This window comes from Mustela nivalis (genome assembly GCF_964662115.1).
Source record: "Mustela nivalis genome assembly, chromosome: 1".
NCBI lineage: Eukaryota > Metazoa > Chordata > Mammalia > Carnivora > Mustelidae > Mustela > Mustela nivalis.
In genome coordinates, this window is record NC_139020.1 from 1,060,065 (window position 1) to 1,077,006 (window position 16,942).

Consider the following 16,942-nt stretch of genomic DNA (forward strand, 5'->3'; position numbering starts at 1 on the left):
CCCCCCATGGCTGCCGTGCTCGGCACAGACTCTGCGGCGCACACACCCGTGAACGGCTCAGCAGCTGCACCGGCCGCAGCTCCCTGCGACCCTGGGAGACGCTGATCCGCATCCGTCTGTGTGTCCTGCTCCCGGCCGGGGCGGGGGGTGCAGAGAGGACTGGCAGTCAGCTCCCCCCGCTGCCGGGAGCGAGGGAGCAAGAGGGCGCCTGCCGCGCAGAGTAAAACGGTGGGGGCCCCGCTCACCTGGACGCAGCCTCGGGGTTTGGCTCGGTGACCCCTGTGGGATCATAGGAGCGTTTCCTCATCCAACAGACGGACGTCGGGTGCGAATCCCCCTAACACCTCGGCCCGCACCCAAGAGCCTCGCTTCCAGGAGGGAGGGGGTGCGCCGGCAAACATCCCCCCATCACGCCTCTGGGCTGGGCTGACGCGCGGGGAACATGGGGGCGCAGCAGCCAGGGGAGGCCCCGAGCCGACCGCCGTCAGGTGCAGGGATGGCTTATCACTGCCGCTTTGCGCCCCTCGTGCACCCTGTGCTGTTGGGACAAACCCTGGCCAGGCCGCCGTCCTGCTAAGCGGACCCGTACTCACGTCTCCTGGGCCAGAGGCACCTTGTCCTGGGGCCGACACACAGACCTTGCCCACCGTGCGCCACCCGCGCGGGCAGTACAGGGTTTACGATTCTGGCGAGGGTGCCTGAGGGTCAGCCGGGGAGGCGTCTGCCTTCGGCTCAGGTCATGATCTTGGGGATGGAGGCCCATGTCAGGCTCCCTGCTCAGCGGGGAGTCTGCTTCTCCCTCTGCTGCTCCCCCTGCTTGTGCCCTGTCCATCTGTCGCTAGGGGAGGACTGGGAAGGGGCTGAGCACCCCACACGCAGGTACCAGCTGACCCGGGACGGAGCAGGAACCAGCATGGATCACCCTGGGGGCCCGTCTCGCGGAGTGGGCGCCGTGTGGGAGAAGCAGGGATAAGCCATCACCCAGGAGAAAGGCCGGGCCATGCACGGGGCAGGGCAGGAACCAGACCATGGGAGCCAGCCGGGCCCACGCCCACGCCCAGCTTCCGACTGAAACTGTGGCTCCCTGGTTCCCGGGAGCCGTGGCCCCTTCTCCCCCCAAGTCCTGCACCACTGTCTCCTGGTGGCCAGAGTGAGGGCAGCCGGCCTTCTCCACACGGCCGCCATGCCGTTCCCCGGCGCTGGGCCCAGAAGGTTCCAGAGGGCGCGGGAGTGGGCCCTGTGGAATGCCACGGCCGCCAGCCCTAACCCTGTTGCTGGGATACTCGCGGGGGAAGGAACGCGGGCGTGCGGTACCGACTCTCCCCTCCTTCCCAGAGGCGCTCGCGCCCCAGATCGCCCGGCGTCCCAGCTGGCCAGGAAGCGAGGAGGGAGCCGTCCCCGGAGCCTTGTGGGGACGTTCCTACAGCACGAGGGCCCTCCGCGGCCTGTTCCCGGGCCGGGGGGAGCTGCACGGCTGCGGACGGGGACGGAGCTGTCGTGCTGTCGGGACACATGCGGTCGGCCAACGAGGCCGTGGCTCAGCCACCATCTGTTCTCCTGCCGAGAAGTCTCCTGTCCTGGTCCCCGGGAGCGACGCAGCCCGTGGGGGGCACAGCCTCACCTGCCCTGTGGGACAGAGATGACACGCCGCAGCTCCAAGAAGAGTCGGTCAGTGAAGCCCGCAGGTGCACGGCGGGGGACCTGCCAGAAGCCATGGGGGACAGTAGGAGCGTCCCGCAGACACTTGGATGCCTCTGGAGGGTCCCGGAGCCTTGCTGTCCCCAAGGGGACGCGAGGACAGGCAGGCACACACAGCAGGAGCTGCGGGGGGAACCCTGGGACCCGAGGCCCCAGCTCAGAGGGGAGCTCACAGCACAGCACAGACACGGCTCGGGTGGCGACGGGCCATGGAGGCAAGAGGAAGTCACGGATGTCGGATGATCTAGTTTATGGAAAGGGAGCCGCTTGCAGCTGTTGGGGTGGGGGGTCTCCCGAGGACCCCATCTCGGGGCGGGTGCAGCCAGCGGAGTCTCAGCACCGCCACTAAGTGACCCCGCACACACGGCCCCGACCGCCCGTGGGGCTCCCCCAGAAGGCGCCTCGGGGAACCAGAACGTGGGTCACCAAGACAAGGGCAAAGGTCAGATGAGACGCTTCCAGACACCCGAAACTCACAAACTGAGTAAATCTACCTCTCGGACATGTGAGCAGAGGCCCGCGCTGCGGACTGGGGCGGAGTCCGAGGGGGAGACGAGGCAGCCGACCTCCCATCAGTCTGTGGTCATTGTTTGCTAACGAGTTAGGGCTCAAAAACCAATTTCACTAGGCCTTAGACCGTGGGGCACAGGGCCTAGGCTGGGACCAGACCACAGAGGAAGGTCAGCCTGGCCTGGGGGCCCTGGCTTCCCACCGTATGAGGCAACGCCATCCCCCACACCTCGACCGGGGAGGTCTGCACAGAGACCCGAGGAGGCCCCTCCCCGGCAGGGGGCAGCCCAGGGCACCGCCCGCAGGACACAGAGCCAGGCCGGGGGGAGCCCCTCGCCCTACCTGGGCTGCTCCACATGTGAGGTCCCAGAAAAGGCCACTGCGGAAGCGCGGTCTGCAGCCCCCCAGCACACGGAAGCAAACTAAAGCATCATGCAGGGGTGTGGCCGCCGTGACCCCGGCCGCGTGCAAATCGGTCTCCACTCACACCCCACCAGGTCGCGGCACTGCCACAACAGCGTCCAGACGGCTGTGGACGCAGACCGCTCAGCACACGTCGCGTCGGCCTTCTTTCCACGGGAAGCTGGGGTGGAGCGAGACGGGGCCCCCCCGTCGAGCTTCCCACCCCTCCACGCCCCTGCGTCCCCGAAGGCCCCTGCTCAGCCGTTTCTGGGTGTGTGCGAGCCCCTGGCTGCTGTCCAGGGCACCTGGGGGTTGTTCTGCCGGGACGGGAACCTCCGCTGAGCTCTGAAAGCTGCTAGGACGGACCCATTGCGGGCGTCTCTGTGGGGAGCCGGCACCCAGGGTGTCCGTGTGAGGATAGGGGAGCTGGCCGCCAGGGGCCTGAGGGGCAGGAAGCGCGTCCCGGGGGCCCTGCACAATGGGGACCGACTCTCACCCCAACTAGCACTTTGCGCCTGAGAAGAGCAGGCCCCACGGTCCTACCCCTTCCCGTGGCGGAACCATGGTCTGGGCAGTGTCCTGCGGCAGTTGTGACCAGTGACCACAAGGCCATGACTTAGAACAGCCCACGTTTATTTTCCTACGGTTCTAGGCTCAGAAGTCCCCAACCCCCATGTCAGCGAGACGGGTCCGGTCCGGAGGCTCCAGGGGAGAATCGACTTCCTGCTGCTTCCAGCCTCACGACGCACCTGTACCCCACGCCCCCCACCCCCCGCGGGGCCAGCGGCCTCGCTCCCCGCTGACGGCGTCTCCCTGGTCCCTGACCCTGCCCTCCCGCCTCCCCCACCCTTGTTCGGATGCCAGGGTCACACGCGGAGCCCAGACGCAGCCCCTGGCTCCGGCCCCCCCACCATGTCAGGCAGCACCCACAGGGCCTGGGGACGGGGACGGGCATGTCTCTGGCACTGTCCCTCAGCGGATCACGGAGGTTACGAGGGATTGGTGTCCAGGGTCCTAAGTGTGGGGACGTCAGGTATCCGGAATGCCGGCGGGCATCGGCCCTCTCACAGGCGGCCGCATCTGGCTTCGGGACGGTGACACGGGCTTCCGCACCCAGAGCGAGGGGCCGTCCACAGGGGCCAGGCCTGCAGCCGGGGTGCAGGGAGCGCAGTCTGGTCTGTTTAAAATGCCGGATTTACCCCTAATGACAAGAAAGGTGGTGTCGGGATGGGTGTGTTTTCCTTTCTGGGTCCAAACTCCCCGAGTCATTCTCCATTCTTCTCACAATAAAAGGTTAGGAATGAGGAGCAAGGCAGATTCGGAGCCAGCCCTGCGGGTGCAGGGCCTTTAGCCAGAAAACGCCCCGAGGTGGGTGCCTCTCCCTGCCCAAGACAAGCAGCGGGCACACGGGGACCCCTCAGTGTGACAGGGTCAGCCTCGAGGTTGGAGAAGGGAGCCCAGCAACGGCCAGGACCTGCCCCGGAGGGCGTCTGATGCTCAGGGTGGGGGGAACCGCTCAGCTGAAATCACGGGTCCTCCAGGGCTCCAAGGGCACCTGCCGGCCTGCGGTCCTGCCCTGGAGGGCTTCCCAGGAGACTGCAGGGGAGGGGCAGGTGTGTGACTGGCCTGCAGGGCAGTGTCAGGGGGCCCTGGGGCTGGAGAGGACTTTCCCTTCTCAGGACCCAGGGCAGAGGTGAGGGCCCGGGAGGTGAACACAGGCTGAGATGACAGATGACAGGCAGGGCCCCAGTTCTCCGAGGCCTCCCAGACGGCCTGACTCCGGCGCGGGCCAGGTTTACAAGCACGGACGGGCCTGCGTCCAGGAAGCTCCTGGCTGGCTCGCGGCTCGCACAGAACAAGAGACTGTCTGAGCGGGAGCATTTTTTTAAAACACGGCAGCCTAGTAACAAGATCCAGCAAGCGGAGGCAGGTCCATGGCCCTGATCCCTCCAAAGGGACATGTGGGTGGGCGTGGCCGGGCGGGAGGGGGCAAGAACCGCCCCCCAGGACTCGGGGCTGCGGGCGGTGAGGGGGCGGCTTCGTCTGATAGAAACCATCACTCGAGCAGGCGCAGCCCAGCGCCAAGTAAGAAACGCAAACGCAGACCCCATCTCCGGCTCCTGGTGTTCCCCCCGCCCCTCCTCCCTGGCCCTGCCCAGCCCAAGACGGTCCCCAGAGCTCAGCGAGGTGCGATCAGGACCCATCCCAGAAAGCCCACGTGTGCTGTGCACTCCCTGAAGGGCGTCCCGTTAAACCCCAGAGCCCCCCTGTCCGCCCCATCCCACAGCTCACACACACAGGCTCAGACAGGGCGAGGCCCCCACCCGACGTCACACAGCGCTTGGTGGCCGCTCTGGAATCACACTTGGGGCCTGGGCCCTCAGCCATCCACCTGGGCAGAGTGGACAGCCTGGCCTCCGGTCAGCAGCGGCAGTCCCCCACCAGGTGGCCGCAACGCTTCTGTCCAAGGACCGTCCACTGCCCACAGCCACGAGGGCGGAGTGAAGGTCAGCAGCCGCCACGAAGCCGTGTCCCCCCCGAGCCCTGCTCAGCCACGCAAGCCTCATGAGCTCCTGCTCTGCCGCGCGAGCCTGGCGCTCGGATCCAGCTCAGGGAACCGGCCACAGACTGGAGGGGAAACAGCTCCGCCGGGAGCAACAGCAGCGCCCGAGGGACGGCTACCCGCACAGGAGTGCAACGCACGGTCCAGCACAGACCCTGGAAGCAGGGGAAGCGATCGGCCTGTCCGGGCTCTGGCATCGCCAGCGACTGAAAACTCACTAAGTAGAAAGAACATTGAAAAGACTTTTTCTCCCGTTTGTCACATTAGCAGACTTTGAAAGTGATGGCACGTGGCCCAGGCCGCTTGGGCTAGACCGCGCACAGACCCTGAGGCCGCCCGTCGTCCGCTGACCCCAGGCCCCCGGAGGGACCCAGCAGAGTGACCAGCGGGGTCTCGGCACCCTCAGCCTCCCAGCACTGCACCAGCCAGGATCGAACGTACGCTTTCTGAGGTCCGGACCAACACCAGCCCGCTGTCTGCTCTCAGCACCCCTGTCCCCAGCCGGAAAACGGCCCAAACACCGGCGCCAGGCGCAGGACAAGGGGCCCACCTCGGCCTCTTTCCTCCTGCAAGCCCACCGGGTAGGTTAGGTCTCTGCCAGGCAGCCCGCCCAGGGAGGGTGGGGGCACTACCCCCCTCCCCGCATGCCCCCGCCCAACCCCGCCAGCCTCCCGACAGCACAGGCTGGGGACCACACTCTCCATCAGGCACTGAATCCGTGATTCCTTCCAAGATGAGGCTCCCGACTGTAACGGGAAACGTGGAGGAAAGGTCTCCGCGCATCCTGGAGGGGTAGGATGTCTGGCCTCCAGCCCGTGCACAGGGGCGCCCAGCCTCCAGCTCTGAGCGGACGAAGCGGCGGCTCCACCAGCCCGTCACGTTGCCGGGACCGGGACATCCGCGTTGCACAGGTAGGCGCCAAGAGCCGCACCCTCCCTGCACGGCCTTCACGCCAGCCCACGTCCCCCCGGAACAGAGCGGCGCCGCCCGCATGGCCCACGAGCAGCCGTGGGAGCCCCTGCGGACGGAGGACACGCAGTGGTCAAAGGCCGGCAAACTCGGGGGCAGAACAGAGGACGCCGGATTGTGACTCATTTCGACTCTCCTCGAAGGAGCAATGAAATGTAAAACCAGGTTCTTCAGACTAGAATCCAGCGATGGCCTGAATAATTACAAACAGCGCGAGGTGGCGGCAGCTCCAGCCCCGCCCGCCCCGGAGGCCACCAAGCTCCGGGCGCTCCCTCCTCGGGCCAGCACTGCTGAGCCTTGGGCTCTGGCCTGACGTCCTTGCCCAGGAAACGCCCTGCAAAGCCCCGCAGGGCCCGCAGGCAGTGTGGCCCTCCAGAAACCAGGCGTGGCCCAGGGCCCGGCCACGACGCAGCTCAGCCCTGGGAGCCACTGCCGGCTTCATCCCGGGGATCAGCCTCGGGGGACCCCATCCGCCGGCGTGAAACCCTAAAGAGGGACGTGCGTGCGAACAGGCCCTCTCGGGCTCGAGCTGCAGACAGCCGGAAAGGCCGTGCTCGGGCTTGTCTGCGCCCCAGGAGCCGGGGAGGCGGGGGGCGCTCCTGCAGGCACGGCGGACGCGGCACACCCCCGCCGGGCAGCCTCTGAGTTCCATCTGGCTCCGCGCACCGCGACAGAAGCACCTTCTGACAGCCCGCCTGCCGTGGCCCCGACCACCAACCCAAAACACGACTAGCTGGTCGTCCAGCCGGCCATGAAGCCGCAGGCCTGGCAGACACGGGGCAGGACCACGACGGGTGTCACATGTGGCGTGTGGCCGAGACGTTTGCAACACCTACGACACCTACTGCTCACAGCGCCCCAGGAGGACGGTGCCGCCTGCCAGCAGGGAGGGAGGGGCCACGGCGGCGAGGTGAGGCTCAGAGCAGGGGGAGGGCACCCGACACCTGGCGGGGGCTGGTTCAAGACCCTGAACCCCCACGAGGGGAGGCCGTGCATCCGAGAAGCCAGGCCACTGCGCTGCGGGGCCCAGAGCACACGGTTCTCATCGTTCTGCGCTCTTACTGTCAAACTGTCCCAAACGTGAGACTCTTACAGGCACAGCAAACACTCATTTTAATTCTCCCAGTACTGGACCCTCCTCCTCCAGAACAGCGTCAGGCGTCTGGGAGTTACACACGTCGGGTCCCGGGACGACCACCTGTCCCGGCTGAGGCCGCAGCGTGGATGGCGGGCACTCGGCTGGCCGGCTGTGCTCTCTGGAGTGGGGCGCCCCCCACCCCAGGCACAGGCAGATCACCCCCCAGGGAACAGCCTCCCAGAGCCTCAGGAGAGGGACAGCAGAGTGCAACACCTGTGACAGGCCCCCAACGGCACGGGGGAACCACAGCTGGGCCAGATGGGCAGAAGGACACGTGCGTGAGGAACGGCCAGCCCCGCAGCCGGAGCCCCGCAGCCGGAGCCCCGCAGCCAGAGCTGGGCCCGCCAGCTGCTCATCAGCGAGACCTGCTCGCCCCCCCACACCCTCTTCTGACCCCTGAGCTGGCCGGCAGGAAGTCAGCACCCCCCCAACCCTGGAGACCACCCCTTGGCAGCCCGGCCCTTCCCAGCAGGCCTTGGGCCATGAGACGGGACGAGGCTGACTGGACGTCGTATCAGAAGACGGGCTTTGCCCTGTTCGGCACATTCTCAGCGAGGAGGTTTCAGGGAGCCTCGGCCTCCCCTGGAAGGAGCCTGAGGGGTAGGGGACAAGGGTCTCCAACGCACGTCCATGGCCATGTGCCCTGACGCGCACGATCGGCAGCATGCGGCATCGGACGGACCCCCTTCTGGGGGGCGGGTGGACGGCCGCTCGGAACAAGCAGGTAGGCCTCCCCAGCCCTGGGCGAGGCTGGAGGAGACCCTCCCTCTGCAGCTTCCCTCCCAGCCTGGACGCCCCCTGGGGTCCCCGGCCTGTTCTAGGGTGGCCTCAACGCCCACACGGGGCAGGGGGTGGGCCCTACCTGCCCCACCCGGAGCCCCACCCCCTCTCCTAAAGGCCCAGAGAGCCAAGCCTTTGCAACAATTTGGATGAATGGAACTAAGTCCTGCTGGTGGAGAGCGCGTGGACGTGTGCGCACGCATGTGAGTGTGCTGGCCTGTGTGTGCGTGTGTGCACAGACCCGTGCGTGTGCTGAGTGTGTGCATGTGCGTGCATTTGTGTGTGCGTGCACAGACGTGTAAGCACTGCACGCGCGTGTCGGGGAGATGCAGCGAGGGTGGGGCAGGGCCCTCCGGATGGGGTCAGTGTCGGTGTCGCTCTTTCTAGGTTTGGGCCCGTAGCACTTTCCCTCTCCTCCCGCTTCTGAAGGAAAACAGGAGTACCCTGAAAAACGAGTTTTGCTGAAATTCAAAACTATCTTATGAAGTCCTGTACCCGAACCCTGACGGCGGCCCTGAAGCCGGGCCACAGCTTCACCGAGAACCAGGCCCTAGAACCAGGCCGCCTCGGAGGAGTGCTTGCCTTCTGCTTTGGTCCCATGCGACCAGGGAGCCGTGCCCCGGATGACAGACCCCCACAGACATGGGGGCCTCAGGATCTGTGCTTTGTTCAAACCAGGCCCCCGGAGGCCCACCCAGGGACCCCGAGCTTCCTGCGGGAGTCCTAGCAATGAGAAGGGTGGGAGCCCTGGGCCGAGGGCAGGGGTCTGCCAAGGCCAGATACAAGATGGCTTGGATGGGCACCAGGGTCTGGGGCTCCCTGCAAATGCCCTCCAGACTCTATCCTTGTGCCCCAGCCCCGATCTGACCCACTGCTCGCAGACGCCGCGGGCGTGCGCAGCCACATCAGACCCTGGTGATACACCTACTAGACCCGGGGGATACACCTACTAGAACCCACACACGTCCACCAAGACAGCAGGTCTGCTGGCAGCACTGAGTCTCCCAGGTCACAGACAGCCTCGGCCCGTAGACCCCCCAGGCACCTAGTTACGGGGGGTCGGGGGTGAAGGCGCCAGCTCATTTATGACCATCAGACCCACATGAGCAATCCTTAGACGAAACAGCAAAAGACGTTCTTCTTTTTTGCGGGGGAGGGGTCGGGTGCAACACAGACAGAGATACGGAAAAATGCATCATTTTTGTTCCCCAAAATGTGCAAATCAACAAACTGGGCCTCAAACCTTTGATTCCCAAGGATGACGTCTAAGGGTTTCTAGAAAAAATTGAGCCTCTACTAAGTTAGGATTTCACACACACTAAGTCTCCTCCGGTAACACCTAGAGGGAGCAAGTGTTATCCCATTTCAAGAGGACTTAGTCCCCTGCTCCCCGCTGAGCCCGCTTCCTGCATTAATCTCCAGGATGCAAAGAAACCGGCATTCCACGGGGCGGTTTCCTTCCCAGAGGACCCTAGACCTGGGCCACCCCAGCACAGCCCCAGGAGTGCTGGGGACACTGAGCACACACGGGTTTTTCCCACCGGCACTGCCGGCCCCCCCAGAAGTCCACCTTAAGTCCAACACCCTCCCCTCAGATCTCAAGATTACATCTCACCAAAGCTTACGGACATAACATCATATTGTTTCCACTCTGTGGCTAAAAGCCATCAACCCTGATTTCCTCCCCTTTGATTACAAAGTTTCATAAAGGGCAGGGGGGGCGGCTGGGCGCTCCAGGGTCAGAGGAGGGAGGAGGCGCCGGGCTTACAAACTCCACCACGTGCAGCCCTGGCCTGGTCCCTGTGGGCCTCGCCGCGCCCCCCACCCCCGCAGCTGCAGGGACAGCCCCTCAAGCCAGGACCCACGGCCCCAAGTGGCCTGGGAGGTGGGTAAGAGCCCAGGGAACACGACAAGGTGTAGAGACAAACGTGTTCCCCAAGCGCCCCTGGACTTGACTCACACGGAGGAGGAAACAAACAGGTGCTTCCCGCAGATGTAGTGATGAGGGAGTCCCTTTTCAGAAAAGTCTACGGGGCTGTCTCCGCCTGACAATGCTCCTACTAGAAACAGTGAAACAAGCGATTATTTCTTTCTCTCCAGTCCTGTCCCTCCTTCCTGGCCAGCTGTGGCCAGCAGGTGTGTTGACGCTGTGGTGACCACAGCCCGCATTCTCCCACAGCAGGCCAGCCTGGAGAAGAGGGCTGTTGGGGACAGACGTCCGCACAGCACTGCTGCTCTACCTGGGACTAAACCAGAGACTCCCCTGGGGTGGGGGCTCCCTTCCGTGACTGGCAGGCCCCAGGGCCTCCTCCTCCTCCGGGGCCTTTGTGGGGCCAGTTAGGAAGACAAGCTGGCCCACCGCGTGTTTGGGGCCGGGGTCCCAGGAGCGGGCACAGGAAGTTGCGGCGGCTGGGACGGTGGCCCTGTGCATGGCTGGCAACCCACGCGGGGAAAGCCCGGGTGCCGGCTGAACAGCGGGCTTCGGGGCATTGTTCCCGGCCGGCCTGGCGCTCGGCCGCATCAAAGGGGACCGCGCGCAACCCGACACCCTGGCGGGCGCGGGGACACAGGCCTGGCGGCCCTGCGGCGCACAAAGGCTGGCCCTGGGAAGCCCGGGGAGTTTCGCCTCAACAGGTTGGAAACGCAACAAGGTTGCTCCGCGCTGCACGGACCTGCCAGGGCCCTCGCGGTCACTCCCAGGCCCGGAGGCGCGACCCACTCGGCCATTCAGGCGCCAGGAGGGACGAGCCCGGTGACGCGGACACAGGCCCTGCGGGCCGGCAGCTGACGACCCGCGTCTCCGGAGCCCCTGCGCGTGGAACGGCCGCCGCCGCCGCCCCAGCGCCGGCCCCTCGTCCGCCCTCCGCCCGCAGCGCGGTCCGCCCAGCGCGCCAGCTTCCCAGCCGAGTCGCCCAAGTTTGGTCACGAAGCGAAGGGCTCAGGAAGTGGACGGTCCCCGCTGCCCCTCGCCCCAGTCCGGTCTCCGACCCCGCCGGGGTGGCGCGAACCCCCGCAGCCTCAGAATGAATGGCCGGCGCGGGACACTCGGGACACACGGCCTCAGCGCGACCCCGTCCCCCTCCGCTCGGCCCCCGCAGCCACCTGCGCGCGTGGGCAGAGCCGGGCAGCCTCCCGGGACCGAAGCCGAGATGCGCCGGGCGTAAGGCCGCCGCCGCCTGGACGGGCCGGACACCCGCACCCAGCGCCGCTGGCAGGGGGCCGGCGCGGCGAGCCAAGCGTCGCGTCCCCGCCGGTCTTACCTGGCTCCGCGGAGGCCGCGCGCACTCCGAGCAGCAGGACCAGCGCGGCGAGCACGTCCAGGAGGCTCCGCGACCGCGGCCGCAGCCAAGGCCACCTGCGGGCGACAGGCCCCAGACCCCAGGTTAGAGCGCCGCGCGTGTCCACCGCCCGCCCGAGCGACCCGCTGCCCCTGCTCGCCCCGCACCTCGGCGCCATGCTCCGCGGGCCCGACCGTCAGCGCCGCGGATGCTGCGCGCTCGGCCGCCGGGTCGGGCAGAGGCGGGGCGGGGCGGGGAGGTGGGCCGGGGGCGCGGGGACGGGCCGCGGCGGGGCGGGGCGCGGGGGCGGGCAGTGGGGGCGGGGCGCAGGGAACGGGCCGGGACCAGGCGGGGACCGAGCGGGGCGGAGCCAGGGGCGGCCGGGGGCCTCGGGACGCGCGGAGGAGGAGCGGAGACCCGGCGGGGCGGGGCGGGGCTGGGGCCGGCCGGGGCCGGTCGGGGGCGGCCGGGGGCGGCCGGGGCCGGTCGGGGGCGGCCGGGGGCGGCCGGGGGCGGCCGGGCCCGCAGCGGAGGAGCCGCGACCCCGCGGGGTGCAGGGCCTCGGGCGCCGGGCTGGACCCGGTGGTGGACGGCGGGGAGTACGCGGGGGCAAACGGGGCGCGGAACGGGACGCAAGCCCGGGGCCGGATCACCCGCCGCTCCCCCGGGTCCTGGCGCTTTCTCCCCGCTCCCGCCCTCTGTCCCCTGCGCTCGTGGCCCGCCCCCGCCCCCGAGGGAGCTGCGTCCGCCTCCGCCCGAGGCCGCACGTGGGGTCCCGGCCTCCAGACCCCGCAGGGTCCGAGGGTACTCAGTGCGTCCGGCTGGCGGGCAGTTGGAACAAAGACCTTCCTTGCTGGAGGACAGCGGATGAGGAGGAGGACGCTTTGCTCCTCCTGCCTAGCGTCGTGGGCACAGGGGCCGCGTGGTGGCGGACCCCCAGCCTCACTGCCTCCACAGGCGCGGGCTCAGGACAGTAGCGTTCCCCCAAGCCCCGCTGCCGGCCTCCTGCGGCAGCTCCGGGTGGATGGACCCTACTCCCCACGGAGCCCCAGTGTGCCTTCCACCCCGGTGGGGCCCTGCCCCCACTTTACAGAGGGCCCTGCGCGGTCGGGGGGCGGGGGGGGCAGTGAGAAGGACACGCAGCTCGCCTGGGTGTACTCCTGCCCCCAGGAATTGGCCACGAGCGCCCCATTCCTCTCTGGGGTGCAGCTGCCCCTCACCAGAGCCTATCGCAGCCCCTCCTGGGGTTGTTGCTCTTCCACGCACTTCCTCAGGCCAGAACTCCAGAGCCCCACCTGACTGCAAGCCTCCGGCTCCTCTGGCAGGCTGGCACTTGTGCCCTTGGGGTCCCGCCCTCACAGTCCCCCAAGTCGCCTGCACTCAACCAGAGCTTGTCACATCCAGCTTCCCAAAGTAAACTGCCTTTTCCCTGTACCTGGCCTTCTCCGCGTTTGCAGAGAGCAGAGGCCCCGGCACCATTGCCTTTGGCTGAGTTTCGAGCTAAGGGTTCTGATGCACCTCCTCTGTCCCCACCGGGTCCTCTCCAGGTTGGGTGAAAAAGGGCACTGGTGGTCCATGGCAAGGACAGAAATCAAATAGAGGATGGTGACCCACTTTTTTAAACATGAGAGAACAACATGGATGAGAAAGGATTAGCACAGAGTTTTGGCAATTTTGGGGTCCATGTGAGGACAGAGGGGGGACTGGGGTCCCCCCCGCGGCGTGTGTCTGTGTCTGTTGGGAGCTGGTGCGGTGCCGGGGGAGGGGTCTGCACAGGTGCCTGGGTGTGCGTGTGTGTGTGCGTGTGTGTGTGTGCTGTGTTCATGTGTGTTCAGTGTGGTGGGCAGGAGCATGTCTGGGTCCCAGTGGCACCCCCTCCTGTGCCTCATGCTCCATCTGTCCGTCTGCCTGTCCACCCTTCCTTCTGTCTGTGGGCCAGAAGCCCCACTGTAGGACGGGCTCTGAAGGGGAGCACCTCCCCCTCCCAGGTCACCTGCCCTACAGGCTGGTCCTGCTTCCACCCAGCCCAGCTCACTCTTTTCTAAAAAAATTTATTTAACTTCGACTAGTTAAGATGTAAGGTATTGTTATCTCAGGGGTGGAGGTCAGGGAGTCCCGCTGCACACAACACCCAGGGATCGTCTCATCACGTGCCCTCCTGAACGCCCCCCCCCGTTCCCCCACCCCATTCCCTGCAGCAACCCTCAGTTTGTTTCCTGGAGTTAAGTGTCTCTCACGGTTTGTCTCTCTCTAACCAGAGAGGTTCCCTTCCCCTGTGTTCATCTGCTTTGTTTCTTAAATCCCACATACGAGTGAGATCGTAGAATTGTCTTTCTCTGACGGACCGACTTCGCTCAGCACAGTCCCCTCCGGTTCCATCCACGCCGATGCCAAGGGCAGGACGTCTCCCTTTCTGATGGCCGAGTCACGTTCCGTCGTGTAGACGAACCCCGTCTCTCTGTCCGTGCATCTGCCGACGGACGTCCGGGCTCTTCCCGCAGTCCGGCTGTCGTGGGCGTCGCTGCTGTGAACACTGGGGGGCAGATGTTCCTTTGGGTCGCTCCATCTGTATCTTTGGGGTAAATACCCAGTAGTGCGATGGCTAGGTCGTAGGGCAGCTCTATTCTCAACTTCCCGAGGACCCTCCGTGCTGTTTTCCAGAGCGGCGGCACCAGCTTGCCTTCCCACCAGCCGTGCAGGAGGCTCCCCTTTCTCCGCATCCTCGCCAGCACCAGTGACTGGCTGGTTGTAGCCGTTGTAACTTGTGAAGGCCATGAGGTGGGGTCTCACTGCGGTGTTGCTCTGAATGTCCTGGATGCTGAGCGATCAGCCCTGCCCATTCCCACATCTTCAGATCAGAAGACCTGCCACCACAGGTGTGACTGATGCTGGTCCTGAGGCCCATCTCGGGCTCTAGGGAGGGCGGCTGGACCAGCGGCGGTGCTGATGCCTCCGCCCTGCTCCTGTGGCTGGGGGTTCCCCCTCCCTCCCCTTCCCCCTCGTCCCCAACCCTGCCCCCTCCTCCCCTCTCCTCTCCTGGTTGGAAACCCCGAGGCAGGGATGAGCCCACCTTCGCAGGCTTGGGGCAGAATGCCCGCGTCAGAGGACGATCTGCGGAATGAAAAGTGCTATCAACAGCAAGAAGCACAAAAATAAGTCTTTCTGCTCTGAAACACTCAGGATGGCTCCACTCCTTGCTGTAAAAGCGTCTGCTCTGCATTCTTCCCCCTCCCTGTGGTGCCGTAGGGCATTGCTCTGCCGCTCCCGTGGCAGCACACCTTCTTCCCCTTCGTTCACCAGCAAAGGTGATCACTGCAGGAAAGACGGCGAGTAGCGAGAGGCTCACAGAAAAGCCCCTGTGTCATTCCACTAACGCTGTGCTGCGGGGTTCCAGCCTCGTCCACGCAGACCCCTATTCCGTGGGAACCGCACTCAGCCCCCAGGAGGGCCAACGCGTATCAACTCACCCCACAGATGTGCCCGGGGCAGGGGAGACCTGGGGGGCGGGCAGCGGAGGGGCAGAGGGTGGGGGTGTCCAGAGCAAAGGCCCGGGAGAGGACCGTCCCCATGTGTGCACTGGGGGGCCCTCGGGCCCTCGGCTGGTCTGTGGGGTGAGCGGGAGGGCCGTGCTGGAGCTTACAGCGTGTGGGACGGGCTGAGCGCCGGGCGCCGCCGGCTTTCTCTCTGTTCCCTGCGGGTCGCTGGCATCCTGTTCCTCCTTCCCCGGGGAGCGATGACAGAAATGACAGGGCGGTGCTGGTCCCCCGCTCGTCCCAGGAAAGGTGAGGAGGGTCAGCAGTGCCCGGCGGAGCCCCTGCCCCGTGTGTGGCCGACAGTCCCCACCGCGGCTGGAAACGGGCTCCAGGTCCGCTCACGCAGCGCTGGGTTTGGTTCTGTCCGTCTGCTGGGTTTTGTCTCGAACTGACGCGGGGTTTTCGAAGCCTGCGGTGGGCTCTCTCAGGCTCAGTGCTTGTGCCGCGGGGTCCTTCCTGCTCCACGGGCGGCAGGCCGGTCCTGGGGCGCGGACCGCGGGTGTGTGCAGAGAGACAGGGAGGAGGCTCTGGGGCCTGGGGAGCGGAGCAAGGCCAGGGACAGGGAAAGAGCAGGACACTGGGCCTCTCCGCAGCCCCTCTCCCTGCCTCCAGAGGCCGCCTGCGCTTGCTGCGTGCAGAGAAACTAACTTTTGCTCAGGAAGGGAAGAAGCTGTGTGTTGGCAGTGCAGGCGGGGAAAGCCCAAAACGTGTCTAGTTCAGGGCCAGGCCACACACCGAGGCTTCCCGGCCCGAGTCACAGGGTCCGCCCCGGATCTGAGACCCAGCCGGGCCGCTCACAGTCGCGCAGGCCAAGGGCAGGGGCCCATCCGAGACCCTACAGGCCGGCCTCCGCCGCACCCATGGCTCCCCTGCCTGGCACTTGGTGCCACAGCCCTTGTCAGACGGCGGTGTTGGTTTGTGTTTGCGGGTCTGTGCCCACTGCCGACACGGGCAGCTCCCTACACCGCACTCGCACCAGGGGGGCTGCTCCTGGGGGGAGGCCCGACCGGGGGAAGCACCTGCTGAGGGGAGGGACCAGGGGACCCGACTGCCTTTCGCACCTGCCGGTCTGCAGCCTTCCCCGGGCAGCCGGGCGGGCAGCGGTGGAGCCGGTGTCCGTGGGGATCTGTCCCAGCAGAGCCTGGGAATGACGAGGGAATGACGGATCTCCAGCAAATACAGTCTTATGGCCCCTGACGAAACGCACGGGAATCAGCGCTCCCGCGCACGCGCTTGTCCAGCGCCCCACGCGGCGTGCTGCTCTGACCTCTGAGGTGACCCGAGGAAGGCAGCGGCCCGGCGGCGGCGATGGGCTCCGCGCCAGGATCGCAGGAGACCCTTGGCTGTTCTCTGTTCTTCTCCACATGGCCAAAGGCTCAAACAATAAATGTTTATATTAATTGTAGAGGGGCCACTTCCTCATTTCACTGGTGCGAGGAAATGTCTCAGCTCCCGTTGAGTCATCAGAGGGGAAGGGAGGGTCCCCGAACTCTCCAGTGCATCGTCTGACAACCTGGAACATTCTAGCTCCGGACCGCCTCCTCCCCGCAGAGACGGCACCGGGTGCCCCCGGACGAAGGGGAACACCCCACGCTTCGCATCCTGCAGGTGCCAGAGGAGGGAGTCCAGGTGGTCCCGCTTCCTGCCGGCCTGGCTGCCTCCCACGACAAACACCCCGCCCTCTCCTCCCTCGGTGACCGGACACAGACGGCCATGCAAAGCCCCCTCAGGCCACTTCTGCTGTCCCCTGCGATGAGCCAGGATGACCACTCTGGGCGAACCCCCCGAGCTGTGTTTTCGGCCTCGGGTCACCCGCGCACGCCCCAAGAGCAGGGCTGACGCCCTTCTGGCCCCGCGTCCAGAGCACGCGACGACGGGCTCTGCCCTTGGCCTTCCACGCCTCCCCCTCCCATCTGCGCTGCTTCGTGCTCAGGTCCACCCAGACCAGCAGCCTGGGAACCCCGGCACGCCGCCCGGCCCCACCTTTCCGTGGAGCCCCGATCCCTGCCGAAGCTGCTTCTCCTTCCCTGGCCGTTGTTTCGGGTGTTGGCTTGTGCCCTTCCCCCTTCGC

General features: G+C 66.3%; 1 protein-coding gene across 1 annotated transcript in view; it reads right to left on the reverse strand.

Annotated features, from left to right (window-relative positions):
- The window catches only part of COL18A1 (collagen type XVIII alpha 1 chain), an 81,238-nt gene extending 69,581 nt beyond the window's left edge, over positions 1-11,657 (reverse strand). Inside the window, exons 1-2 of the mRNA XM_082719706.1 lie at positions 11,506-11,657; positions 11,321-11,415 (exon numbers count right to left, since the gene is read on the reverse strand). Coding sequence (XP_082575832.1) covers positions 11,321-11,415; positions 11,506-11,516 — 106 coding nt within the window. The 5' untranslated portion in view covers positions 11,517-11,657. The remainder of the gene's footprint in view (positions 1-11,320; positions 11,416-11,505) is intronic.
- Between the last annotated feature and the right edge of the window lie 5,285 nt (positions 11,658-16,942).